General features: G+C 37.6%; 1 protein-coding gene across 1 annotated transcript; it reads right to left on the bottom strand.

Moving 5' to 3' along the window:
- Positions 1 to 6,705: 6,705 nt before the first annotated feature.
- On the bottom strand, positions 6,706 to 26,619 carry LOC116263838 (long chain acyl-CoA synthetase 4). Its single transcript, XM_031643634.2, has 19 exons — positions 26,363 to 26,619; positions 24,041 to 24,104; positions 23,875 to 23,964; positions 21,900 to 21,956; positions 21,597 to 21,645; positions 21,032 to 21,108; positions 19,783 to 19,822; positions 19,609 to 19,703; positions 17,745 to 17,912; positions 17,244 to 17,354; positions 17,087 to 17,174; positions 14,720 to 14,786; positions 14,130 to 14,205; positions 13,901 to 14,018; positions 8,993 to 9,238; positions 8,710 to 8,849; positions 8,183 to 8,365; positions 7,972 to 8,091; positions 6,706 to 7,084 (listed from the first exon to the last, which is right to left on the bottom strand). Exons 1-19 carry the CDS (start codon positions 26,533 to 26,535, stop codon positions 7,049 to 7,051), a joined length of 1,998 nt encoding a protein of 665 aa, XP_031499494.1. The 5' UTR covers positions 26,536 to 26,619; the 3' UTR covers positions 6,706 to 7,048.
- Between the last annotated feature and the right edge of the window lie 1,046 nt (positions 26,620 to 27,665).

The raw sequence follows: 27,665 nt of genomic DNA, 5'->3' as shown, positions 1-27,665 counted from the left end.
ACTCGTTTGGTCATTTGCTTAAATTAGGTGAAGTTGTAGGTGGTGCAGTGGGAGGTACCGGGTCCGTGTGGGAGATCGATGGTGGGCCTACTGGTATGGAACGGAGAGAGAGAGGGTTAGCCTGTTAGGTGAGATATACCCACCAACCACATGGTACCCTCAATTTTGACTTTGACTTTATTCTTTATTCCTTTTTTTCAAAGGTATAATGCTGCTTCCAGTGCCGTAGAAGGTTCCGCTTCTCTTTCTCTTCTTTTTCTTTCATTTGTTCTTGTATTTGCTTTTGTAGTATGTTCTTGCATATAGAAGAAGACTTTTTTTTCTCAAAATTTGTCATGCATTCTCATTTTATCCTCTCTCTCTCTCTCTCTCTCTCTAAATTAAAGTACATATATCGAAGGACCAACTTCGGGGGCATTTGATTCATTTGGAATCAATAGAATTTTAAAATCATTGTTCTTGTTTTTTCAAAACGAGAATTGGATTGTGAAACAAAGAATTATGATTCTGGAATCATAAAAAAGAAGAGTTTAGAATCATGATCTCAGCCCATAGGATGAAATTTTGATTCTAGAATTTTGGAATCTTTTTATTTCTCTTTGGAGTACAAGACATGAAGGCTTTAAATGTTAGAATTTTAATTTCCTTTTCATCAAACAAGTTATTTTTAATTTTAAAATCAAAATTCCATACTATCAAACCCAAAGGAAAATTAGAATTGCAATTTTCGTTCCAAGTCCATGTTGATGTGGAATTTTGATTCTATAATCAAAGTTATAAGCCATCAAACGTCTCTTTACTTTCAAGGGACTAAGGTTTCTTAGGGGACCCGAATAAGTTATGGTATACTTGTTAATCAGAGTGTCACACTCTTTATAACTTAAAGTGAGTAACACTTACATGAATCAAATTGACATCACACCTTTTACTTGATCCTTTGCCCAACAAGTTCTATTATACAAGACATCCCCATCAAAGTTCACCAAAAGAACTTATTTAAGCCCTTTCAAAGATGTCAAGCAAAGAAAAGAGCTAATGTGTAAGTCCCAACCCTAAATTTGAACCTACCCGATCAACAAATCCTAAGACACTACTTTCAGGAATTGGTGCTGGTTGGGGCTGGGGAGCCCCTAAGAATTTGGCTTCCTTGTACAAAATTGGGTGCGGGCCATTCCAAGTTAGCCAAATAACTTATTTTTTAATATTATTTTATTTAAATATAAATAATTATATACTTTGTTATAATTTATTATAGTATATATTATACTATATTATATTATTAACGTATATTATACTATATTATATTAAAAATATATTTTTTATTCTAATCCAACCAAGTTGGTCTTGAGCTGCAGCCTGACCTAATATCAAGCTGGCCCAGCCTGTTAGCCAGCCCTCGTGTAGAGGTAGATGTGAATGAAGTTTCCTTCATATAGATGGGCTAGATGCAATTTAATAAACAAAAGGACTTGATGATTGATGGTTCATTCCACATCTCTCTAGGTTTTGTTGATTCAGTACTCATTCCCTTCCATAAACCATTTGGCTCTAGACAAAGGCGGAGCGACATAGGCTGGTGTGGGCAACTGCCCACACCAGCTTCCTAATTGTCATTCATTTTTGTATTATGACTATTTATATTTACTTTGTTATATATGTAAGTGTCCTTTCAAGTATGAAAACCTATGAATCAGTACCCTTCAAAAAAAAAAAAAATTCTGCTCCACCACTGGCTCTAGAACTAAGATGTGGTTGGGTGGACTGCCTCCATCCTACTAAGTAAGATGTTTGAGAAGGACCTCACCATGTAGCTTATGAGTCAATAAAGTGGGGATGGTCTATAGAGGTTGCCAATAAAGCCGAAACTACTAGGGAGCGGGTTAGGATCCATTGCATTAAAGGCACGAGCTTATGAGTGGGCCGAGTTGTTACACAAAAACTCGTAAACCTTTAGGATTTCATATACTATATATATATATATAGTTTAAAGGACACATAAAATAAAGAAACATTGTGGGGCTGGTGTGGGCAATTATGTTATTTTTAGAATACTCCATGTTGTCCAATTTAATTTATTTAAGAAGGAGCAATTGATAATTTAACATTGAAACCAAATGGGAGCAGTTGAGGATGGATCTTTCAATTCAATTGCCTACAAGACAAAAGACAAGGTCTCTCTCTCTCTCTTCCTCACCCGGTGTGTGTTGTTTAAAAATTAAAGGTATGAACTGTTTTTAAACGCTTCAATAGTTAGTCTGAACCAGAACCACGTCGACGATACATTTTGCTTTGATTTTTTTTCGTATATATACGCATGACCTCGAAGATCAAGAATGGGACGCGAGAGCTCACTGCTTCAAAAATCGTACGAAGGAAAGGGACCTTATTAAACGGCCAACTACGGGGAGGGGAGAGATGTTTGGCAGGTGGGGTCGTGTCGGTTGGTGGAATGACGCGAGTACTTGTCAAAGTTAGGTGGCGGGCGTCGACGCAAACGCAAAAAGCAAAAGGCCGAGCCTTGACTCGGGCGCGTCCTGGCCTGGGGATTGGGCCATCATCAATCAATTTCATGCCATTGCCTCCTCTTCCGTATATATCAAATGAACAAGTGCATTCCTTCATATTTTAATGGCAATGAACTTGTACTCCTTACCAACCATTTTCGTTGGTACCTGTCCTGTCCCCAAAATGTGCATGGCAGTTGAATGTGGGATCTCATTAAGTAAAAGCATCTACTTATATTAATTATCTGGATTTTCTACTTAGATTAGGTGACTCTAACCCTATGTGTGTGTGTGTATATATATATATCAAAAAAGTAGTAGGTGGTAGATAGTTAGATCTAGATGAATAAAAAATAATATGAAAAACAATGAGAAAAGGGCCCTTTGATTTCCATTAGCTTTATCATTTACGGGTAGAGCTAAATGTTCATTCTAAAAGCACGCATGACTTTTTATTTACCTAAAGCGATGACACGGCCAGTAGCAGGAAAAGAAGGGATTGCTTTCCAGCCATTGATTGCTCTGAAGAAGAGTAATTGCGTGTGGCAAGTCATATATCTCTTCGCCCAACAAAGAATTACACCACAAAAGGAAATCAAATAGCAAATGCCAGTCAAGAGCCCAAAACAATAAAGTTGGTCTTACACCGAATATCAAAAAATCAGGTTACAGATCTCTCTCGCTCTCCACACTGAATGACCTCTGCTTCTTACTAGTTACTAGTTCTTCCTCTCTCCTCTTACTTTTTGTTCTTTCTCTGGTTTTTGATGTGCTATTTTTTCTTTTATGTCAATTTTATCTTCTGTACATTGGTGACGCATTGTTATTACATTTTATTTTTCATTGACTTTTATTTTGTCAGCTCTCTCTCTGTTTAGAATTACAACAGGATAGAAAATCAAATATCATATGCCAATAAAAAATCTAAAACAACAAAGTTGGGCGTTCATGAAAAGCACCAGATTTCAAAAAACCAATTTAAAAATCTCTCTCCATCCCTCTCTCTCAAATGGAAAATGAAGCCTTAAACAACAAAATTGGTCTTTGATGAAAGACACCAGACCAGAACAAGTCAACAAACGAGTTAAAACACACACACTCTCTCTCTCTCTCTCTCTCTCTCTCTAGGGGGAGGTCGACCTGGTGCAGTATAATTGCAAATTTTCTTTTTGGACTGTCCGACACCTGTCAAATTTTCATAACGAAAAACGCTATCGTAATAAAAGTTTTAATTTTTAAAATCATCAACATAAAAAAAAAAAAAATTATAGTAACGTGTCGATATAAAAATAACTATTTTTTGTGGTTCCTTGTAGGCAATTGCCACACGTTACCCACACCTACCTCCACTTGGGCAGTGCAAAAAAGGTAAGAGAGCACCTAACCTTTTCTTTTGGTCTTTCCCACTCTCTAATTGCAGAGCTACCTGATTCCTTTGTGGTATCTTGATTTTTCATCAATGGTAATGACAAGAAAAGCCACATTTCTTTTAGCATGTTTGTTTTGGCTATCTGTATTGCTGTAAAATTGTGCAGCACTCATCTCTTGTTCATCATGAAAGACAGACTCTCTGTTACTCGACCCTGCACCACCATTGCAGTTGCAGACACAGCCTATGCGTCCATAGAAAGAATTAACCCTAACTCATGCACACCTTTTCTGCAGCCCAACGTTCTCATGCACATCTCTGTACTGCTAAGGCTGCATATACATTTTGTCTCAACACCATTGCATTTTATAGGGTGTGCACAGTTTTTTGCTTGGCTCAGCGTCCGATTGTTATCTCACTTGCTTTCCAAACAATGCCCAAGACAGTCACCCACGCCACTCATTTTGCTAGGCAAGGCACGGTCGTCGGTCTGTAACATTCTCTCGCCACTAAATCGTCCATGTTCTAGTCAACTTGCAGACTGCAAGTATCGAATTCTAGACTTCCCTGAACACCTCGAACCAACGTACCACTGCTTGATTAAACAAAAGAAAGCAGATAGGATTGGCTCTTGCCCTTATCTTTGTGGAAAAAATTGAGTGGAAAAGAGTGGTCCTAACGCAACTTTTTTCTTACCTTCCCACTCACAGGAAACATTGAAAAGGATGGGAGGAAAAGTTGAAAGCTGTGCCTGAATTCCTGGGGATCTCAGATCCGAGATATGAAGTCATTTTCCCCGATGTTATAAATTGTGGATAAAATGGAGACATGAGTCATTGCATTCAAAGGAAATGCGGATGGATCATTGAATGGCATGTTCTTTCGGCCCATTTGGAGATCGGAAGCAATCGGCCGGACTGAATTATGAGCCCCAGCGTTTTAAACGGTGGTGCTCCGCAATCGACCTGCTTTCGGGAACATAGAACTATACTTTCCATTTAGCCTAGTATGTGAGAGGCAAACCCAAACTCCAGTTTTAGTGCCCGAGCTGCCAAACACTTTGTGCTGCTAAAAAGGCAACTGTCAATGTGCAAGTTAAAGGCATTCCATTCAGCATCTCAGAACAGCAAAGGCAAACCTTGCATCTTAGTGAGATGATGGGTAGAGTGGGGGCTTTATCTCTCTACGGAGAGGTAGGAATTATTTTTCCAACTCACCTGGAATAAAGGGAAAACCTAAGAAAACTAGAAGTTTTAAGGGTCCAAACTGATGATCCAGGACAGAGGAGCACTGGTGGTAAGAATCAAAATCGCAATTGCCATCATCTTCTCTTTGTCTTTCTATTGTGTAAAGGGAAAAGCCTCCTTTTGGGTGTTATAAAGTGCGGTTGCCTGTGGCAAATGATGAAGCGTGGATGCTTCTTCTGTGGGTTTTACTGGCTTGTGAGAAGTTGTTTAGGGGATGGCGGGTTCCGTAACTATGTAACAGTATCTAAAGCTCTCATCTCTTCTCGGAGGTTTTTATTTTTTATGTACATACCATATATTTTTTCAGATACTCCACAAAAATTGCTCAGTGAAAAGAAAGCTTTAAACAGGTTTATGTCTTATTTTGAGAGATGCAGGCAAAAAGCAGACACAACTTGTCCAATATGGCAGTCCCCTACATTATCAGTCATCTCGGACGAGAAAGAAAATTTTTGGCGGCCAACCTTTGTTTTGTTTTTTTTTTTTTCTCTTTTGGTTTCTCAATAAGATGAGTGAGACAGGAACTAAGACTTTAAATTCCAGGAGACAGATCTGAAAACGAGAATTGGAATACAAAATAAATGCACAAGAATGCGCATGACTCATAAGTTCAAATCACAACTTTTGGAACTCCAATGATATCAGAAGTTGGAATTCCCTTAAACTGACCTCCAGGACATTGAATTTGGAACTTCCAAGATTCATCTTCCAGGATTCCTGATTCCTGACTTCCAGACTATTGGGACATATGACTACCAGATTATGACTTGTCAGGTTCTCACTTCAGATTCTCACGGTAGAATCAAGGACACCAAATCGGGGACATCACAAAACAGAGTTTCAAAGGAATTCCAAGATCTTTCAGCACCAGGACTGTAGGGAAGTTTTTGTTTTTAACAAAGAAAACACTCTTAGAGCAAGTGTACTTTTATCAGGGGACACCTAAACCCAGAAAATAAGTGAAGAATGCCCAATCTCTTCCCCCACCAAATTTACTCGACCTCAAGTATAGAAAATCTTTACAGTGATAAAAGAAATTCCAGGTCTACCATGCATTCGATTGCCTTCACTATGGAGAAAAAAACTTTTACATGAAGTAAAAGTTTTCTGAGCAAGCAAATGTGCCTTCAGGTTTCAACACGTCCCGGTTAAACCTTCCATGCATGTAGCCATTCCTCTTAGAGGAATTAAATAGAAACATGACCGTATTTTGGAGCTAACCCCTTTGAACACAAAAGCACAGTAAAATGGAAAAAAAAGAAAAGAAAAGAAAAAAATGGTCGGACTGAAGCATGCTTTTGTCATATCGATTAAGCTAGTTCCCTTTTGCAAGCTTTTTCTTGCATCTTCTAAAACCCAAAAGAATCCTCCCTGAATCCCAAGAACTTTCAGTTCAGCAAGCACACCAAGGCTCTGTTTGATAGGAGGAGGGTTCAGATTCCTTTCCCACCAAACACCTTACGGAATTATGCACAAGAGATTCTGTAGGTGACAATTTACAGGCACAACAGGTGATAACAATAATTACAACCCAACAGGAAATGAGATCTGATGAGTTCAAACCAAAAAATGGTTAAACGAAGGATAGAATAAACATTCGAAGTTTTTCAATGATATATATGAAAGGAAATGCTGGTTACCATTCCCTAGTTCGAAACATTGTTCATTATTACTTTCACAATAGATGGAGCCCGTACCAATAATAAATCCAAAGCACCAGATTATGATTTACACAGCAAACATTTTGAAGAGACACAGAGATGAAATTACTTATGCTATCTATTGATCTGAACCATATTTGACACCTTTATAAAGGTTTTGTTCATTGCCACAATACACATGAACTGTTAAATGGACCAGTACTTGACTAAACCAATTATCGGACACGAGATATACCTACAGTTACATGTCCATCGCCACACAATTGCTCACTTGATGCTCTTGTATAGGTTGTCAATCACGTTCTGTGGACAGACATTGAACCATCGGCATTCATCAGGAAAAACAAACACAAGCAAAACAGTGTTATGACACTAACAAAATGAGCAAATAGGAAAGAGGACAAGGTTAACTTGAGAAGACCATTTTTGAGGAAATCGACTAAAGATCAGGTACTAAAGGTTACTACAGCTTGTGGGTATAAAGTTTGGAAGCTTCGACTAACATTAGCAGAAAGGCACTGAGCAGCAAGTAGCACATAGTCATCTGAGGTTCAGCTACTAGAAGGAAACATGTTACTCTTAGGTTGCCAACCCAAGAATCCATTTTTATTGTCCTTCAGGGTAGAAGACAAATTTATACCAAATTTATTGAAAGCTAATCAACAAAAAGAATTGACAGCCACTTTTTACATAAACACGGCCTTAACCATCAACCACATGATACCCTCGACAAGGCTGTTACAACCTTGTCCCCTTACCCCCGACCCAGGGTCACAAGATACATCAGTGGACCTACATTGGGAGGCCATGGGAGGCTAAAGCCCATGGTGATCGAAACTACGACCATGCCTCACAGCCCACTTCTACACTATGCCAACCCCTTTGGGTCAATTTTCAACCATCACAGGGTGCTCTGCTCCAAGCAGGAACACCAAATGCACTCTAAAAAGTGTCGTGCATAAGATGCTTAGGCACCAGGTGCCACACCAAAGTTTTTTTTTTCTTTCTAAAAGGATGATTCAATGTTCAAACCATCATTTAAAATGTAAGCAGTGAACTGTTGCAACTTGATGGGAAATATCCATTTTGTTTTATTTTAGAACTTCAAACATTGAAACAACCAAAAGGTGCATTTGTGAAATGCAATATCACGGTTCAGAGTTTCTACATAGACAGGGATGGAACCTGACCTGATAGTATTTCTGCAGTTGTGGTCGCTTCTTTTTGTATGTTGGTGTAATCAAGTCCCGTTCCATATCAAAAGGTAATGGATCAAGGTGAACAGCTTTTATAAATTCAAATCCTTTCAACTGCCCAAAATAAGACAACAAAAAAAAAATCATAGTGATCAAGAACATAACAAGGGCATTAACTAAGTTGGTATCATGACCCGATACATACCTTCTTCTCTTTCCCAATTTTATTAAGCTCCCCAAGCATATATTCTTTAGCCTTTGGGTTTGCACACAAAACAGTAAAATCACCACTTTCTCCATTTTCTTCAGCCCAATGCTCAAGAGATTGTTTGTTTGGATTTACAACTGCTACAAGGAATGACTCGAAGCTATTCCCATATATCCATATCTGACAGAACAAAAAAGTACAGAATGATTCCTTACAAGTTACAACAAGAAAAACCAAACAAATGAATATTTGAGGGAGGAAGAAAAATGAGCACAAACATTGCTAGAATGAAACCAAAGAACAGAAAAATCATATGATCTTCCAAACATTATAATTAATACTTGAAGGACAGAAATACATTATGGAGGCTACAGGAGTGGCGACCAATGTTTTCTTCTTCCTTTGTTTGCCTTCAGGTATTTTACAAATTGATGTGCCATTGGAAAGTAAAAGGTAGATCTAATGCAAGCAACTCAAAGGCATAAATGTGTGATAACAAATGACAAAAAGTCATTTTGGCATACCGCATCAGTAGCAGCACAAGAGCCATATACATTCTCCAGATTTTCAACTGCAACATACTCTCCCTGTGACAACTTGAAAATGTTCTTTTTCCTATCAATGATCTTTAAACTTCCCTCTGGTTGCCATTCGCCAATATCTCCTGCATCCCAGTTGAATTATGTCATTAACGTGCAAGCTTCAAAGAATCCTACATCCAAATATTAGAAGGATGCTATACAAGATCCTATTTCACCTCGACCAAAAATTTTAACTCTAAAGTAACAAGATAAACAAGAGTCAGACCTGTATGAAACCATCCATCTATCAAGACTTCTTTTGTTAGATCATCTCTCTTGTAATAACCAGAGAAAACTGTGTCTCCCCTTATGCAAATTTCTCCACGTGGAGTGGTTGAAAGTGCATCATATCCCATTTCTGGAACAGACACTAAGCGTACATCCACATTAGGAACAGGAGGCCCAACAGTACCAAGCATTGACAGTTCATTCGGTAGAGAAACAAATGTCCCTGCACATGTTTCAGTGAGACCTGCAGGAAACAATGATGTAGCATCAGAAAGGTACTATCAGTGAACATGGAGATTGGATCTTTGAGATTTTCCACATGAAATCAAATGAAGACTTCCGCCCATAGACTCTCAACCAAAGTAAAAACAGTTTATGTATGCCAACAGATGTTATTCCCAAACCATGAAGGCACAAACTGTAGGAGAAACTCAGTCCTTTCTTTGATGGAAGCAATTAATAGCGACTAGTTGCAGCCACTGTTGTATGCATCCTATAATATGTAGCTGTATGTTGCAATATATATATCATATCTATTAAGAAATATGATATGATACACCACCCATATCTTAAAAAGTGGTATATCGTGTGTATTTTATGATACATAACCCTATATCTTATTGTACAAGACAATACAACCCTGAGTCCCCCTTTTTTGAGTTGGGTTCTAAGGAGAAATTATCAATTTGAAAGAGGAACTGTCAATTTGCAGGTGAACATCCATGTGAAAGTGAACCTGGCTATGTCCACAAGGACATTTGATTTGAAGAAGAAGACGGAAATGACAATGAGAATGAGAATGAAGATGAGGATGATGAATGATCATGATGATATTTTCATATATTATTTGCATTCAACTATTTCATCTCATCTTGTGAAGTATAATACTTTAAACTTATTTCTTGATGTGTTATGGTTTATGAGTTATGACATTAGTTTTTTTTTTATTAAATACTTAACTTGATGAATGTTCATATCAATATAAGCCTATAAGGTTATATTTATGTATGACATATTTTTATAGAGAACCTATTTTTCTTGATTTTTTCTATTTTTTCTTGTTTTGTTGATTTTATTTAATTAAAAAATAAAGTTATGATAGCAATAGTTTTGGATGCATTATGATGTATCTATTAGCCCAACCAACACAGATTACTATACCCACTTTACAAGATTGGTTGCAGCACAAAATCCCTCCTCCTCACTATGCTTTTTCTAGTAAAATGATGGGGCACTTTCCCCATCCTAGTTTGGTTTTATTGATGAACGATGATACAAACCTCCATTCGCCACATGAAAACTAGACAGCCAATTGTAGATGATAGATAGGCGAGAACAAAGACCTAAATTTCAGGTCGTGAGAAAAGGTATTTCAGGGTAAGGGTCCAATATCACTAGGCCAATTAGGACCTGCAGTCAGATCCTCTTCTGAGATTAGAGAAAAAGGACAAGGAAAAGGTACATAACAAGTGCTGCCTCTATCATCAGGAAGTATCATTTTAACAGATGTTCAAGGCCAGTCGTATGTTGAACTCCCAGACTGTCACTTTAGGGCCCGTTTCATGCATAGAAAAAATCTTGTGCATCGGTTGAAATCTGTATGGGTGGGTGAAATTCCACCCGTTCACCTCCCAACGCAACAAACGTGATAAAATTTCACTCGATTTCACTCTTAAGTTCGGGTGAAATTTCACCCGTGAAAAAGTCTGACCTGTGAGGTCGGACTTTTTCGCGGAGACAAAACTGAGAGCCGTTAGGCTCTCAATTTTTCCCCTCCCGTGGACGATGCTCCTCTCTCTTGCTGCTTTCCCCTCCCGTGGACGCTCCCCTCTCTTGCTGCTTTTCCCTCCTGTGGACGCCATCTTCTCCTCTCTTGCTGCTTTCCCCTCCCATGGACGCCCATCTTTCCCTCTTGCTGCTTTCCCCTCCCATGGACGCCCATCTTCCCCTCTTGCTGCTTTCCCCTCCCATGGACGCCCATCTTCCCCTCTCTTGCTGCTTTCCCTTCCTCACTCGCACTCGACGGAACCTCTCCTGTCTCGCTGCACAGGTATATCTTCTCTCGCTGTGTGTCCTCCTCTCTTTCTGCATCCCCCTTCTCTAGCTGTGTCTCCTCCTCTCTTGCTCTCTTGTTCCTCACCTTTGCTGCAGGTATCTTCCTGCTCTGGGGTTGTTTGGTCTGCACTTGTTTGGTATTCATGTAGAATCCATGTTGGGAATGCCTCACTTGGGGTCCTCTACAGTCTAATGTGGTTTGCAGCAAACGACAATCAGGAGGATGGACAAATGCATGTTGTTTCATAGAAAGAACCTCTTATTGTATTGATTACTCTTAAAAACCTGATTTTTCTACCGCTGACCTATTCTCCCAGTTCTCTAATCATGGTTTCTGCTTCCTTCTTGTATCTTCTGTGGCACTATTATGTGCTGGTAGCAGGACAATGAGCTCTGAGATTGAGGGCAATGCTTCCTTGATGCTCTAGTCCGTACCTGGTTTTGCTTTATTTGCATGTGAGGCTGCTCCCGTAATCTAATTGACAAAGTTGAGCCCTTCTCTTTTACTTGTCCAACTACAGTTTCTCATCAGTTCACAAGAAATTTGAAGATCTCATCACTTCTCTATGCCCTTAGCTGTTGCAACACTGCCAAAGGCTAATTCATATGCAGTTCTGTGTAATCAATTTTTCTAATTCACTTGGGTATCTTCACGGGTGGTTCTGAAACAGTAGTTGTGCTCGTCACTGGGTTGCATCCATGCGGCAAAGAAAGCTTAGTGATTTTTTAGTGTTTACATGCGGGAGTTTGGAGTTCTCAATAAAGGTATTTTAGATTCTGTTTGACTGAACGGGGAGAGGCAAGGATGCATAGATTAGAATGTGTTTATGTTTTTTAATTTATTGATGTCCTGGCTGCTACAAGTTGAGGACGGTATCTGAACTTTCAATTTCAGTGTGGTAGCGTGATCGGCATTCTCACTCCAGCAATGATATTTCTTTGTTCATTTGTATATCGATGCTTGGTAATAATAAGCAAATTTGTCAACTCTGTTGATAAAGTTTCTTGATGTCCTGGCTGCTACAAGTCGAGGACGGTATCTGTTCTTTGATCGGCATTCTTACTTCAGCAATGATATTTCCTTGTTCATTTGAATATGATGATTGGTAATAATAAGCAAATTTTTCAACTCTGTTGAGAAAGGCTCAAGACTTGATAAAGCACTGGAACTTGTAACATTGTATTGTTCTAATCTGGAGGCATATTTGCTTGGTGCAAATGGTGAAATTCTCAATCTGCCGATGCAAGAACGTGGACAAAGGTCCTGAGGCGGGCTTTTCCTGCAAAGGGCTGGTTAGAACTCATTTCTCAGTACTCAGAATCCAAGAATTGCTGAATTGAACGTTTAAATCCCTTTAACTTGATAGTCATCACTCTAATGTGTTATCTCATCACTCAATGACTCTATCCTACTGTTTCAACTTTGAACGCTAAGCAATCATTGATGGGACTTACTAAATAAAATGTCTTATTCTTATTTTGTTGTTCTGTTGTTCCCTTTGTAGACATTTTATGTTGCCTGTGGTTCTTAATTGATTTCTAATCCTGTCAAAGTCAGAAACTGTACTTATCCAAGCATATCTTTTTATGCATGTGAAAAATTTTGATTGTATCTAATATGAAGTATGTTCTGTATGCACCTTTTGCTGGATTTCATGAGAAAAAAGAAAAACACTAGAAGGAGCTCATTTATCCTCTTGAAACTTTCCTTTTTATGTAATTGCATTCTATTTTGACATCTGGACAACTGAAAGCAAACTATTTGCTAATTTACGTTGGCATGCTCTTCCTGTAACAAAGTTATTGTAATATAGTATACACTAGTAATTTCCATTTGAAGTGATGTGGCATAACTTAGTAAATTGCTATATGTGTGTGTCTGTATTACACAACAAAGATGAGTCATGACTTTGCTGCAAGACACTTTTTTCTTTGAAACATGAATTTGTGCTTATTTAAATTTATATAGCAATGTATATATTTGTTCAATGTTCATACCTTACAACTGTGTTTTTTTTTTTTTTTACCTAAAACTGATGTTGGTACAACATGCTTAATGCGTAGGTGTAAATATCAACATTTTGTTGTTTTGGAAGATCATCTTCCAATTTCTTCCCACATGAAATTGGGGAGGAGAAGAAAAAAAAAACAACTACTACTAACAGTCCTGAAAAAAGTCTCAAATCTTCTACCATGTGCATCAAACAGGGTTAATTTTACCCTGCAAAAAACTACCTTGTGCATCAAACGGTTAATTTTACCACGTTAAATTCTACCATGTTATCAAACAGGGCCTCAGATTGAAAGAGGGAGAAATTTCATCCTCTAAATTTTTTCAGAAAAATTTACCATGGTAAATTTACCACGTTAAACTCTTCCATGCCATCAAACGGGCCCTTTGGGAGATGAATCAACATGTGCCTCAAGACTTGGTATAAGTTTGCCAGGACGGTTTTTACAAGACTTGTCAGGTGACATAAGTCTCGTTTTTATTCTCATTAACATCCACCTTGAGCTAAGGAAAGCAACAAACAATAATCCCACTATGTTGATCAGCCTAAAAGCTAACAGAGGCATATAATGAAGGCTAAAGTTTCCACTGCCTGCAGAGACTCCATTTTACACCTACAAGATGCACTGGCCTTGGAGATGCTAGTGCATCCCTACGAAGGTGACTAGTGCATCTCAAGGTAGATAGAATTATAAAAAATAAGCATCCCAATGTCTGCAATAATTTTCCTCATAGTTGCTAACAAGCAAAGAAAAAAACTGATATGTGGCGAACGGACTTCTGCAGAACATAACTCGTTTAAATGTACGAAGTTTAAATGCATTTTGCAGGCAGACATACCGTAGCCCTGTAAAACATGTGCACATGACACGACTCTTAGAAAAGCTTCTACATGAGTAGCAAGTGGTGCTGCACCAGAGAGAATGAGCCGTACACGACCTCCTAATCCTTGTCTTACCTATGGTATGTTGAATCTCACACATGAGAACGGCAATTATCAAAAAACTAAAAAAATAAAACAAGCTAGACTTAAGCATCCAGACATTCTGAATAGTAAACACACTCTCACCTTACTGAAAACTATTGCATCAAATATTGGAGCAGCCTGCTCATGTTTGAACCCCTTTTTCATACAATTATATTTACTGCATGGTTAAGATTCCAATAGTTAAGATTCTAATGTAAGCAAGAGTAGAAATAATGTCATGCAAAATGCAAGCTTCTTGCTTGTATCTGCAATTCATTTTCACCAAGATAATGGTATATAACAATAAGGAGAATCCAAAAGTAAGATCTCTGAGAAGAAAAGGCATATGTGTCAGGCACATGTGATGCATCCCATGGTTTCTGAATTATAATAGCGCCTAGCGATTCATAGCAGGCACTGAAAGATCACAAGCTATTGAGTCAAAAAGCCATGGCCTTTGACCCTGTACCAAAAATCACATGTGTGGTCCTCTAACAGGAAATCACAGCCCGAAAAATCACAACTATGACCAGAAACCACAGCTTGTGATTCCTCGGCCTGCCATTTGCTACCCTCTGACCAAAGCTACTGGTCATCACTAAGAGGTTGATGAGGATAACCTTAACTAATGGACTGCTACATTTTAAAATAGCAATATCATTAGTTAAATTGAACAGCACAAAGATACTTACTATGAATGTGCAATATTAAACAGTGTTCTTCTCAAAAGCCCGCCTGAGGAGATTCTTTGCATAAGCCCTGATATATCCAGACACCAAAATAAAAAATATTCAATAGATATATCAAATACTTAAATAATGCTGTGTGTAACCCAAGTAAAAAGTATCAGTAGTTGCTGATTAGGGTGTGCCATTATGGTTATAAATGACATGCCCTCTTGCCCTTGTTTAAGCTGGAATCCGCAAATAATCGACATTTTAATTCAATAATATTGATAGCTAAAGGAGGGAGGTGACCCAGGAGAGAAAAGCTAAGAAGCAATGAAGCATATTGTGCAAGGTAGCTGCACATCACTAGTAGCATGTTGTAACAAACTGCTCTCTACCAACAACCAAAAATTCCACCAAAAACTGCCACTTAGCAGCATGATAAAATGCTACCATACAGTGTCTTTAACCAGCAGTACTGTAGATTTATCCGAGCTATTGAAGTGCCTCAATTGCCAGACATAAATTCCTCTCTGAAGAATGGGTAGACACTAAGGGATGAGACAATGTGTGTTAGGGCTGAATAGTTATGGTGGTGGTGATTCTAGCAGCATAGTAAGCATAGACATCAAGGGCAGAGGCTACAGAAACAGAGGCTCAGATCAATGACAGGTCGGGGTTGGGCCAGATGTATAGACATAAAAAACCACTATTGTTAGCGAATTTTTAGTCAGGTCACACGCACGCATGCACATGCACATGCACATATATATGTAGGAAAAATCAATTCTGCACATCCCCCTTCGAAAAGGAGGAGAGTGTTATGTGCTAACATGGAAAGGTGAGTCATAAAGGGTATGTACTGTGTAGGGTTTGTAGAATGGAACTGCTTTTCTCTTTCTATCTCAATCTAGGACCTGAATCAAAGTGTTAATAGGTTGACTTAGCGTGTGATTATATAACCAACTGATAAATAAAGAGTTATGCATAAAGACTTTTTCCAACTTAAATTCATAAAACTTATATCAGTTTAGAACTTCACCTGGAATACGTAGTTGACTATCTGAAGCCCATTAGCACCCCAGTCAAGCACATTTTTTGGTCATGTAATTATTACATATTCAGGTCAAATGTCTAATGAGTAATGACTAATCAAGCTATTTCTCCTCCAGATCAGGCGTTCAACATCCTAACATCATTTTCATTCTCAAACTGGAACCTAGTCAGGTTCTAAAAGAAAGACCTAAATCTACTCATATTTTATCCAGCTTGCCTTTCTTCAGCTAAACCCAGTAATTCAGGTTATGTCAGGTGATACCCAGGACAAGGCCAAAGGTGACGGCCCTAAGTGCCTAAAGAGAAGCATTTTGTTTTCTAAAGGTTTTGAGGATGGACAGAAAGCTATCGATGGATTTGGTTTATAACTTAGGTGAAGAAATTTATGCCACTTTTGAAATTGAATCACATGTTCAAGTGTGGATCTGCATCTTGAGGATTCTTACCAAAGGTTTACATTCCAGGTCTCACTAGTGCAAGTTTAGTTATTCTCAAAAAGCTCACTTGATCCTTTCAGAGGTTGTTTGTTCATAAGTTATGAAATGATTTCAAGTTTGAATTTGAACCTCTTTATCTAATTAACATCAAATTAATCTAGACTCTTAAGGTAATTAACGTTGGACTACATAACATGTGGTGACAGATGAAAATTACTAGCATTGACCTGCAATAAGATTTACCATGATATCAAACGCCTAAGATTACCTATCCTGTATATCTTTGTAGCCATAAAACTTGAACTGGAAGCATGATGACCAAAAGACCTAAGTGTAAGTCGAACTGTTAAAGAGAACTAGAGGAAAATCAATTATATTTTTAGTCTGCTCACATCCTTTTCTTCTTCGTTCTTTACTTCTATGATCAGTGGAGTAAATCCAATTATTTCTCTTATTTTTTGCTTTCCCACTGTTGCCTTCTTTTGATACTTCAGTCTTTATATCATTTCTTTCCACCCTCAGCCTCTCTTTGCCAATTGCCCTTTTCCGCACTAACAACTGATTATACAAGAAAGAGCAAAAGTTTCGGAGGACATATCAGAAAAAACTTTCAATGGTCTTAATCAGTGGTTGGAATAAGATGGTCAAGACCAGAACCAATTGCAAAAACCATCAAGGCACCACGAACTTGGAGGTGTTGAATTAAAAATTAATCTGAAAACTTCTCTAAGCATGCTACAAGGCATGCATAACTTAATGGCTGAACAGATTGACTTGCCATGTATCTGGTTAGTGGTTAACCACAGAAAATATCATTTAAGAGCTCCAAACTCGAAGGCATCATCTCAGTCATGCAAACTAGAACAACAGAGAAGTCAATTGGAACTCATTTATTCACCTGAATATATTCGATCCAGAACACGTGGGACACCACAAAAGATGGTTGGTTTTAGTTCTCCAATATCATCGACCAATAATTTAACATCCTGAAATTGATTTATACAGTAAGTGAAATTGAACAATTTTGCCTATTAGAAAACAAAATGATCACTCACCCCATGCCAAAATCCTATTGAAGCGCCTTTCCATATAAATAGTTCTTCAATTACCCGATCAAATATGTGTGCAAGCGGTAGGTAAGATAAGTAAACATCCTTGTGAGTCAACTGGAAATTTGGAATAGAAAATATCAGCAACAAGATTATGCAAGTACATAAAGGGTGAGAGAGTAATACCTTACTACTGGCCTTAAAATTGCATTAGTAGACAAGAATAGTGTGAAAAAACAGTTTTCTGCTAAATGCACTCAATAGAGGACCCCAAACTGTTTAAGCTTCACAATTTGCAAGATTGTTATGAAAAAAGGCTAAAGAGGAAAAAAAATGAAATTGTATTGAGAAAAAGCATTATGGAGTTTGACCTGACATTTTGCTGGTGAATTGAAGACAATGTCGAATTTTCCTTATCAAACCGAGAAGCATATCCCTTACATGTATCTACGTGGAATAACAAAATGAAAGAGGGAAGTGGTAGTCTAAGTAGGCTTTATTGTTTACCTCTTCATTCACACATTCGAGTAGCCGCTCAACACCAGAAATGAGAGTGACGATACTCTTGTTGCTTAAGAGAACTCCCTTAGGATCACCAGTTGTGCCACTAGTATACATTATGGTACAGATGTCATCTTTCTTAGGAGATGGGAAATCAAACTGTTTTTTATCTCCCTGGCAATGAAAACAGTATATTATCAACAACTATAAGCACCTTGCATACAAATTGGTTTATTCACCAACTTCCATTTCTCAAGTAAATCTTACATCACAAAAGACCCTTAAAAAGGATGATTATTCCAGAGTTAGAATTATGCCACCCAAAGCTGAACCACTAACACAAGTATGGTTGAAGAAACACAACGATATCAAGCAATTCCATAAAGCATATTGCACTTTGTTTGGAAGAATAAGAGATCAATAATGAATGCCTCTAATGAGAGTTCTACTCCATTCTGCAGTAACCGATCTGTCTATTGTTTTTCTAATAAATGTTGTATGATATGAACAAAAACTTCAGGAAGCATGAGTGCAAAGACACATGTTTGTGTCTATAAATTGATCAGATACGAACATGCTTTCTTTTGAGTTCAAACTGATAAAAAATCCCATATCAGACTCAGATCTGACAAGTAGCTAGGGATGTTCAATGAGCTCCAGTGGCTCGACTCGAACTCTCTCGGTTAAGCTCGTCTTGAAAGTTAAACGAGTCGAGTTCGAGCTTAACTGATAACTCGAGTTTGTAAACGAGTCAAGTTCGAGTTGGATGAACTCGACTCGATTAAGCTCGATTAGGCTCGTCTAACACTAATACTTATTTTTGTAATTTCAAAAACTTAAATGGCTTAAGTCAAAACATGAAAAATTTAAGCAAAAAATATATATTAAGGGACACAAGCTTAAACGAGTCGAGCTCGAGCTCAGGTCATAAAGCTCGCGTCGAGCTCCAGCTGAACTATATGTGAGTCGAGCGAGTTCAAGCTGGTCGAGCTCAAGCTCGGCTCGCTCCTTGTACATCCCTACAAGTAGCATCTAGACCCACAAAAAAAAGTTACATGGAATGATGGAACATGATAGAAGTTGAATTGTTGATTATTACGCCCCAAAATGGTCGTCTCCTTACATTTTCTAATAAAGTTTTACCAGCTTTATGTAATTTATAAAGATTCAGCAACAAATAAGTGATTGCTTACACATCCTCAGACGTGACCATTGATCTGTCTGTGCACTGACAGACTCGTCATGTGGAGGCTGGCAATGGGGCATAAAAGTAACCAGATAGACATATGGAACACTGTGACCAACTTTGAAATTAGTAATCAAGCATAATTTTTTCGCAGATCAAAGAAAAGCAAAGAAAGAACATCTTGACTCTATCTGAGTATTGGCTGCATCTCAAGAATAAAGTTCAAAAAAAAAACGTCACCACCCAGACTGCTTAACGTTCTTCTTAGATATCATATCACGATCCATCTAATGATCCTACATACTCTTGTTTCAGATCTAATGGTAAACTATTGATATAACCAAATACGATTTGATCTTCAGAAATTAGTGTGAAATGCCATCTTTTCCTGGATCAAAGGACAGCAAACCAAGGGCATCTCAAACTCCAAATAATGATTGCAGTCAAGAATAAAATTTAAAAATTTTCAGCATTCACCAGATTGCCTAACATTCATTTTAGATATCAAATCATGATAACCATCTCACTTCTGCAGATGGCTGCACATTCAAACAACATTGTGAGAATGACATACATCAGGCAAGAAAAAGAAAAAAAAAAATCCCATCCATATGGAAACAACTACCAAACCAGAAAAATGGCACATTAATCGACAACATTCCAATTCTTAGAAATGTATCTTACCAATAGTAAAAAATCATCCCAAGAATAAGCTGCTAAGCCAAACTTCTCAACCTCTTCCCGTTGTTCATTTGGAAACTTCCCAAAGCTAACTAGAGCTGCAAAAATAAAAAAATTTGTCAATATCAAAGTTCAAACCCAGTCAAACAGGTGGCACATCAGGTAGATAAAACTTACTCTTCAAGAATTTTGATGAATTAGATAAGATTTTCAGCATCTGAAGACAAAAGACACAAGTTATTAGAATCCAAAGGACAATGACTGAAATATTGGCAAATTACTTCAAGAAAATTCCTTGAGCATGTATAGATACACAATATGAAATCCGGGAGTTCTTGACCTAGACAATTAATTGTGCATAAACAAGGTCCTTGAAGAACTAAACATGAGATATCCTAAAAACAAAGACTTGATCATGTCAACAAGAAGCAAGAACCAACAAAGAGATGAATTGAGATTAAATCATGAAATAGAGAAATTGAGCAAAAGCACAAACACTGTGCCAGAAGAAATTAAAAGCATTAACAGCATGACACATTGATTTTCTAGCCTGTATGTTATATCAGGATACTGAACTCTGTGTCAGTACATGCACATTAAGTTAGCAGTTACTACCAATGTCATGTGGGTGCTTCTAAATGCCTGAAGCACCGTGTGGAACCTGTGTCAACACTAGTGCCAGTGCTTGTGCTTCTCTGACACAGCACATCCGGTTCAGTCAGCTGAACTGGGCTAAACCTGACCATTTAAATGTACGCATAATTAAATTATCTCTAATTCAAAAAGTTAGATGTAAATATAGATAAATAAGGCTACTAAACAGTGAAATAATTGATTTGGGGAAACAGCATTATAGGCTTTAGAGCACAAGAGAATTCTTATAATCTAAAACAACTTAGAGTCAGACAGATCACTTCAAAAAGGAAAGAGTGAAAACATTTGATTGTTGTGGATTCAAACCCAGTAAACTAAGTCCCCTCTTGAGCCAAGGAAAAAAATCTATCCACAATTTTTAATTTTCCTTTCCCCCTATCTGACAGATGAAACTGGCTATTCTCACCCATTAAGATAGTGACGTCTTATTGCTCTTTTCCCTATTTCAGAAAGCAGGCTGAGTGCATATCTAAAAGGAAAACCTGAAAGAAACTTGAAGATGCATCTTCGTTTTAGAATGGGAACAGAAATCAAAACCACCATATAAAAATACTGTACAAAGAAATGGTTTACTATAATATGTAGAGAAGCAAAATGGACAGTTGATTCAACAAAAATAAACTCTGTATCTCTCAGAAAGGTATAGTGTATACATGCATAGCCAATCTGCACTAGTTCTGCCCCCTTTTAGACATAAGTGAGAGAATCCACGCTTTCAATCAATAAGTCACTATCAAACACCATTTAGCATATGCAAGCATAAAGATCATACCTCAGCGATCTTTTTCTCTTCAACAAATGCAATAGAAACCTCCGCATGGCATATAATAAACTCAACTGCTCCAGCACCTTCAAAGGATATAAAAATGCTTGAATTAAAAGATGTAGCCAAGTTTAGCAAGAAATTAAGAGAGTACAAAAATTAAAGATTTGAAACCTAATCTTGTCATTTGTGACATTTGTAGAATGCTTTTCAGATACTTGTCATTCTCCCACATGTGCAATAATTTGTTTTCCACATAAAGTTGTTTGTCACCTTACTGGCATAATACATGTGTTAAACATATTTTGCTCATGATTGCCCCTATAAGCTTTACTGAACCCTCTAGTTCCTTATCATCCATAATTTCTCCAATATGGTCACTCTTGTTTTGATTTCATGTAAGATGAGAACTAGCTTTTTTCCATCAAACATTATTATTTGCTCCAACATCATCACCAACGACACCAATGGAGATAAGACCCATTCTTTGGACTATCAGAGGAAGTAGCAGTTTTCCTTTTCTTCTGACATTATTTAATAATACTTCAAAAATTAGAGAAGGCAGAAGGTATACCTAGAGTATCGTACAAGGGGACACAATATATGCCATGAGCATTGCAAGCCTGAAAAAGTTGCAAAATGTTTAGGTATATTCCAGAGGTACAAATATCCATTAGCAGAACACACAATATTATGAGCAGAGCAAGTTCCCCTTATTCACCAGCCAAGAGCATAATAAACAACTTCAAGAGCGAAACAAGATATGTGAAAGTTCAAAAGAATCAAGTTATGTTTTCACAAATCAAATGGTCAAGTTCTGCATCAAATGAGAAAAAAAATAAAGAAGAAGAATACAGATCAGCAAGCAAAAGACTACCTCCATACTCATAAGCCATTCAGGGCAGTTGGCACCATATATACCACAGCGTCCTCCCTACAAGTTACAGAATTTTCTACTTTAGCAACACATAATAGTGGAATGAATCAACAAAAAATAAAAAATAAAAGGTATCTAAAGCCCACCAGTCAAATCCAGCCACTCAAATTATTCATTCAGTGCAGAAGGAAAATTTTCAAATCTTTTTCACAAAGTTTCAAACTTAAATTTTTAATTCACGAAACAATATATGTGCTTACTAATCTGTTAGAAATAAGACCAATGAGAAGCTAAAACTGGAAGCAGGAATAATAAATTGTTGAATATGGTAGAACATAGACTTGCCATACATGACAACCAGATACTTGTGTAGCCTGCAAAAATCCTAAATACTTGCTTTGGTTGCCAAGGTAAGCGTCTCCAAGTGACAGAAAACATACCTCACCATATGCATATTAGTGCTGTCATGAATATATTATCCAGCACTTTATGATATGCTTTTCAGGACACTTCTTGATAATCATGTTACATACGGTTAAAATTGTGAGCCATAGATATACCATTCACTACCCAGTGCCAAACTCAACCAAAGACAAGTAAAGAAGAAAAGTGTATCCCCACTTCATTCGTAGCAAACCAGAGCATACGACAAAATAAAAGCAGTAAAACAGGAAGTCCACGTTGCCGTAAGTGATAAAGTAGTAAAAGAAAGATCCGACGCACTATGCTTCCAGACCCCACATGAGCACCTATAGAACAGCGAGCAAACCACTCAATTTATGTGGTAGTTTCGTTATTCCTCTTTCTGTTAAGCAAAACTATTGAAACCCTTTGATCTCTAAACTTCTTTCTCCACATTTTGGTTCTTTCTTTTGTTCTCCTTCTTCCACCTCTTCCCTTCTTAGTCCTTTCCCTTGCTCTTAATCTTCTTTAAGCCTTACAAATCAAAGGTTCCTTACTTTTATCTTAAAGCAGTTGAATAAGAAGATATATAGGAAAAGAGAAAAGGAAAGACAGCAACAAACAAAATTCCGTTCATGCTAAAACATTATCTACAGCAATTTCTATTGCAGAAAAAAAATTCCAGGCTTAAAAATGCATTCAAGTATTATAACATGTTTTTTGTGCTATCAGACGTGTAACAAGAAAATGTATGCATGCAAACATCTTTTTCTTGGTCTTGAAAGTAATTTAATAGATGTGACCACTGCATTAAAGAAATTACTTGTGTATGCTGAACAGTGGTGCAAAGGGCATCATTAGGGTACAGAGTTCCAAACACTGATAATAAAAGTGGTAAAAAAATGTCAGCTCCATGCACAGAGATTGTGATGAAGAATCTGATTTTGCTTTCTTGATGTGCCATCCCACAAGACAACCTAGTCATATGAGTGCAGGCATAGATGTGGATGCAGTTGTAGATGTGGCAAGGATGTATTCATGCATGCACTCATGCACATGTGCACACACACACATAAAGATAGCCTCAATCTGCCATTGCTTTTCTTCTATTTCCAGGAAATGATAATACTAAAATATCAAAATCAACCAGATTAACTATTTCCAAATGGGAAAATCACAATTAAAAAAACTTTATTCTAATCTATAGAACATCAATGGCACCATAAGGAATTCTGTGTCCCGATAACATAGAAGTTCAGAACCCTTCAAAAACAAGATTTATGCTGCCTAGGTTACCAGCAATCCTCTTTCGAACGCTGTGGGTGGGTTTATTTCAAAACTTGGCAAAATGCTAACACCAATAAGCTTAACTGCTCCAACTCTGCAGGCCCATGTTACTTCTCTTCTCAAAAACATGGAACATCTATAGCAGAATATTTGGAGGAAAACTTATTATGTAACCGAAATAAAGTCCATCTTTTCATATGACGCAAGATGCATCCATATTCAAATGAAGTTCAAAAGAAGGAAAAAAAAAAAAAGCATAAACAGTGATGTGTTAAGACATGATTACCGGCTCAACACCACAACTTCTGATAGAAAGTCCAACTTTCATAGCAATGTCATAGACCTCTTGGTATGTCATCCACACATATTTACCTGGCTGGAATAAAATTGGTAGTAAGATGACACATCATTTACAAAGAAGTTACAAAAGGGGCAATAATCAGGCAAAGCACCTTTCCATCCAGAATTTCTCGCCTTCCTAGCATTGGGTTTTGTGGATTTCTTTGTACAGAAATACTGTAATGTTCAAAGGCATATACTTAGTGCATGCATGTAAGCTTTAATAGGACAATCAGTTTAAGTAAACATCAGTTCTCCAGTCAAATTCCATGATATAATACATGGAATAGCTAACATGAAGAAAATTGATTCAAGCTCTTAGTAAATACTTACTATTTGTTTAAGACCAGCAAAAACAATAATTAAAGGGGAAAAAAATTTCAGAAAAGCAAAACAGAAAAAAAGAAAGTAACATGTGTTTAATCACAAAAGTAGGGAAACAAGCTAATGCAAGTAAGTAAACCTACGTTTTTTTAACAACATATATTACTGGAGTATGTAATGACTAGTTTTGTTTTCTGAACCATCTCCTGGACTGCTCATGCAACTGCAGCTACATCCAAACCCCAAAAGAACAGAAGTATTTTGCAACCCAAGAGAAGGCCTGCATACAATTTATATGTCTTGTAACAAACTATACATATGTCATTATATAAAACAAAGAAGCTATCATATATAACTAAGAGTAGTGTTTTCATGGGTTTTGTATGGAAATTTATTTTCATTTTCCAAGTAAAATGAATTTGAAGTGCTATTATGACTTTTGAGTTCCAAAAGATTGGCGCCCAGACATTCTCCTTTTGATGATATTGAATTACGTTGCACAATAATGTACAGAAAGCCGTCAGCTGAATCCCAACTAAAGTCTAAGAGGAAGTATCATTTTCTTCATAAAATATGTTCTTTTAAATGTTCTTCCCTTTGTGATTTCAAAAGATATGAATACAAAATTTACATTCCCATGATACATATGACATGTCATCATGTATTTTATGGAACTACATATGTGAATTACACCATCACCTGCATGTGGTTCACTGACATATTTATGGATTGAAATTGTTCTTACACTGAGTTCTTTTACATGTTTATATTCTTCTCAATGTTATGTCACAAGTTTGCATTGACTTAAAATATTTATCTATCAAAATCTTTTCTTGATCTGGTAAAGAACTGATGATTTAGAAACGATCAAATGAGTTCATTGCAGTAATGAACTCAACCAGTTTCCATTTATTTTGGATGACATTAGACCCAACCAGTGCATCATCAACTTGACTGGAATTTACATGGAGGGAAAACTTTATTCTTGAGATATATTTTCTTAGAAGACATGTTTATCACTTCTATCCAGTAAGACATTTTGAGAAATAACTCGTTCCTCAAGTGGCTAAGCTGGACTGAGATTCTTAAATAAGAAAAAATCCAGCAACCTAGAACTAGAAATTCACTGAAAAATAATTGTTCTACAGAAGATCTAAAATATCAAGTCCCATAGAAGAAAAGGCTGAAACCAGTGACAATTATTCTTCGAACTCTAAACTAGACATGCAGGTTAAATGCCGTATAGAAATCCATCCTAATGTCTAGATCGTAAATCTGACTGTCCAAGCTCAACCCTGATGATGGGATACAGTGAAAATCTGCTACGTAAAACCAGATTAGATTCGGAAGATATCTGCAGTTAGACTGCCACAATGTTGTCAACCTGGTCATCAACTTCACACGTCTAACTACCCCAAAATACATCCACCGAACTTCATCTCCTTTCTGGCATACGGATCAACTCTCACATGTAAACGGATATTTCAACAGAAAAGCCGCATGCATGTGCAGAATTGACAACTTATTGTTGCAAATCTCCAGCAGAGCATCAAAGTCAATGGTTTTACTTGATCAAGAACAAAGAAATATGGTTTTTGATCAGCCAGGAGCGAGATCCTGATCTAAAGAATCTTTCATCGTGAAATTCTAGTATCATTTTTTCGGTATACCAAAAGGGAAATACAGTCAATTTATGGCTCTAGTCAACAGGCTCTCCTGTCCGTGCAAGCATCACGTATTCCTCCAAAATCCCGGGTACGCCAACCAAGGGAGAGAGACAGTAGCGCATCTACGCATGTCCTTTGCTAAAACACTATGGGCCCCATCTCACAATCACAGATCAATAAGACATTAAACACGAATATCGAAGGATCAATTATGCCTGTGGAGGTCACGCGACTTCCCCCCACCATCTCCCATAAATGGAAACATTGAAACCAAACAGAAGATAAACCAAAAGAAAATGAAACCCATTTCATGGCAACCCAAAAAAAGAACAAGGACGCCTCTTGAACCAACAAAACCGGCAGAAAACACGAGATGCCACCATCCGTGGAAAACAAAAGGAGAAAAGAAAACCAGAAACAGAGAGAAAAGCGACAAGGAAGTACCGGAAGACATCCCAGCAGCTCTCGAGTCCCGGCACCGGCTCGGGGAATCCATCCTTGGCAAAGGCGCTCCTGTAGACAGGTCCCACAGATGGCCTCTCTCCATCGCCCGCCTTCCCCTCCTCCACCTTCACCAAGAACTTCATCTCACTCCCCATCTCTCCCTCACTCCCCATCTCTCCCTCACTCTCCGACCCACAGCAAAGACTCAGGAATCCAAACAAATAGGAGCTGACGTTGGCAAAGGGAAGCTCGTCCAGAAACGAGAAGACCACCACTCTCGTATATAATTAAAATTTGCAGATTATGATATTCATGAGAGAGAGCGACAGTCCGATCCGACCCCATCTCTGCTCCTAAACGACTCCGTCCAGGGAAATTTGCTGCCTCGTATATTCGCCTCTCCTTATCCTCCTCCTCTCACGCTTCGCAATCGGTAGCTCCTCTTCAAAGTCCAAATCCAATTTTACCGACTTCGACTTGATCAACGGGTCACTGTGATTAAACTTGAGTTTGAACCCAAAATCAAACTTTATTACAATGAAATTAAACTTGAATCCTGACGAGCATCAAATCTGACATTTAAGTCAGTCGCGTTTCTATCCAATTCCAGTCAGATATTAGATTTAGATCAAATCCTATTGATTTCAAATCCGATAGGCAATTGGATCTAGATTCCTTTGCTACATTTGACTAAACAATGGAAAGCATGATCTTATGTTGATTTGCAGTTTTTTACAGGAAACCCCAACTTTGTAGAATTAGTTTCCTGTGAAAAAGACAAACAAACTTGTATCTTGATTGCTAAGTATCATGTGGAGATGCCATTTTTCAAAATTAATAGCTCAAGCTAACCCCTCATCTATGAATTTAATTGGCAAATGTGTTCACACGCCAAATAAAAGAAAATTTATGTATTTGGAGAACTTTTTTGCAATCGGCTGGTAATATCCGTCCAGGTCATCGCTAGACTAGGGCATGAAAGAGCACGAGTTGGCCTGATAATTTATCGAGCTGGTCCAGATCGGCCTGATATATTAATTTTTATATAATATTTTCTAACAATTAATTATATTTATATTTTTTTATTTAATCGAGCTGTGCTGAGACTCGAGCTTTAATTGTTGGGCCAAGCCTGGGCCCAGGTTTCAAGTGTTGGGTCAACCGGATGTCCAGGCTTAAATGATTTTTCATCTGGGCACCACAGTGTTGGGGTATTTTCATCTTTTAAATGATTTTTTTTTAATCCTCCTTTATAGCCCATAAGAGGGCTCACGTGTTAGCTATTGAGACAATTTGCTCTACC

Source organism: Nymphaea colorata, chromosome 1, assembly GCF_008831285.2.
Source record: "Nymphaea colorata isolate Beijing-Zhang1983 chromosome 1, ASM883128v2, whole genome shotgun sequence".
Lineage (NCBI taxonomy): Eukaryota > Viridiplantae > Streptophyta > Magnoliopsida > Nymphaeales > Nymphaeaceae > Nymphaea > Nymphaea colorata.
This window is presented reverse-complemented; position numbering and strand designations above follow the sequence as displayed.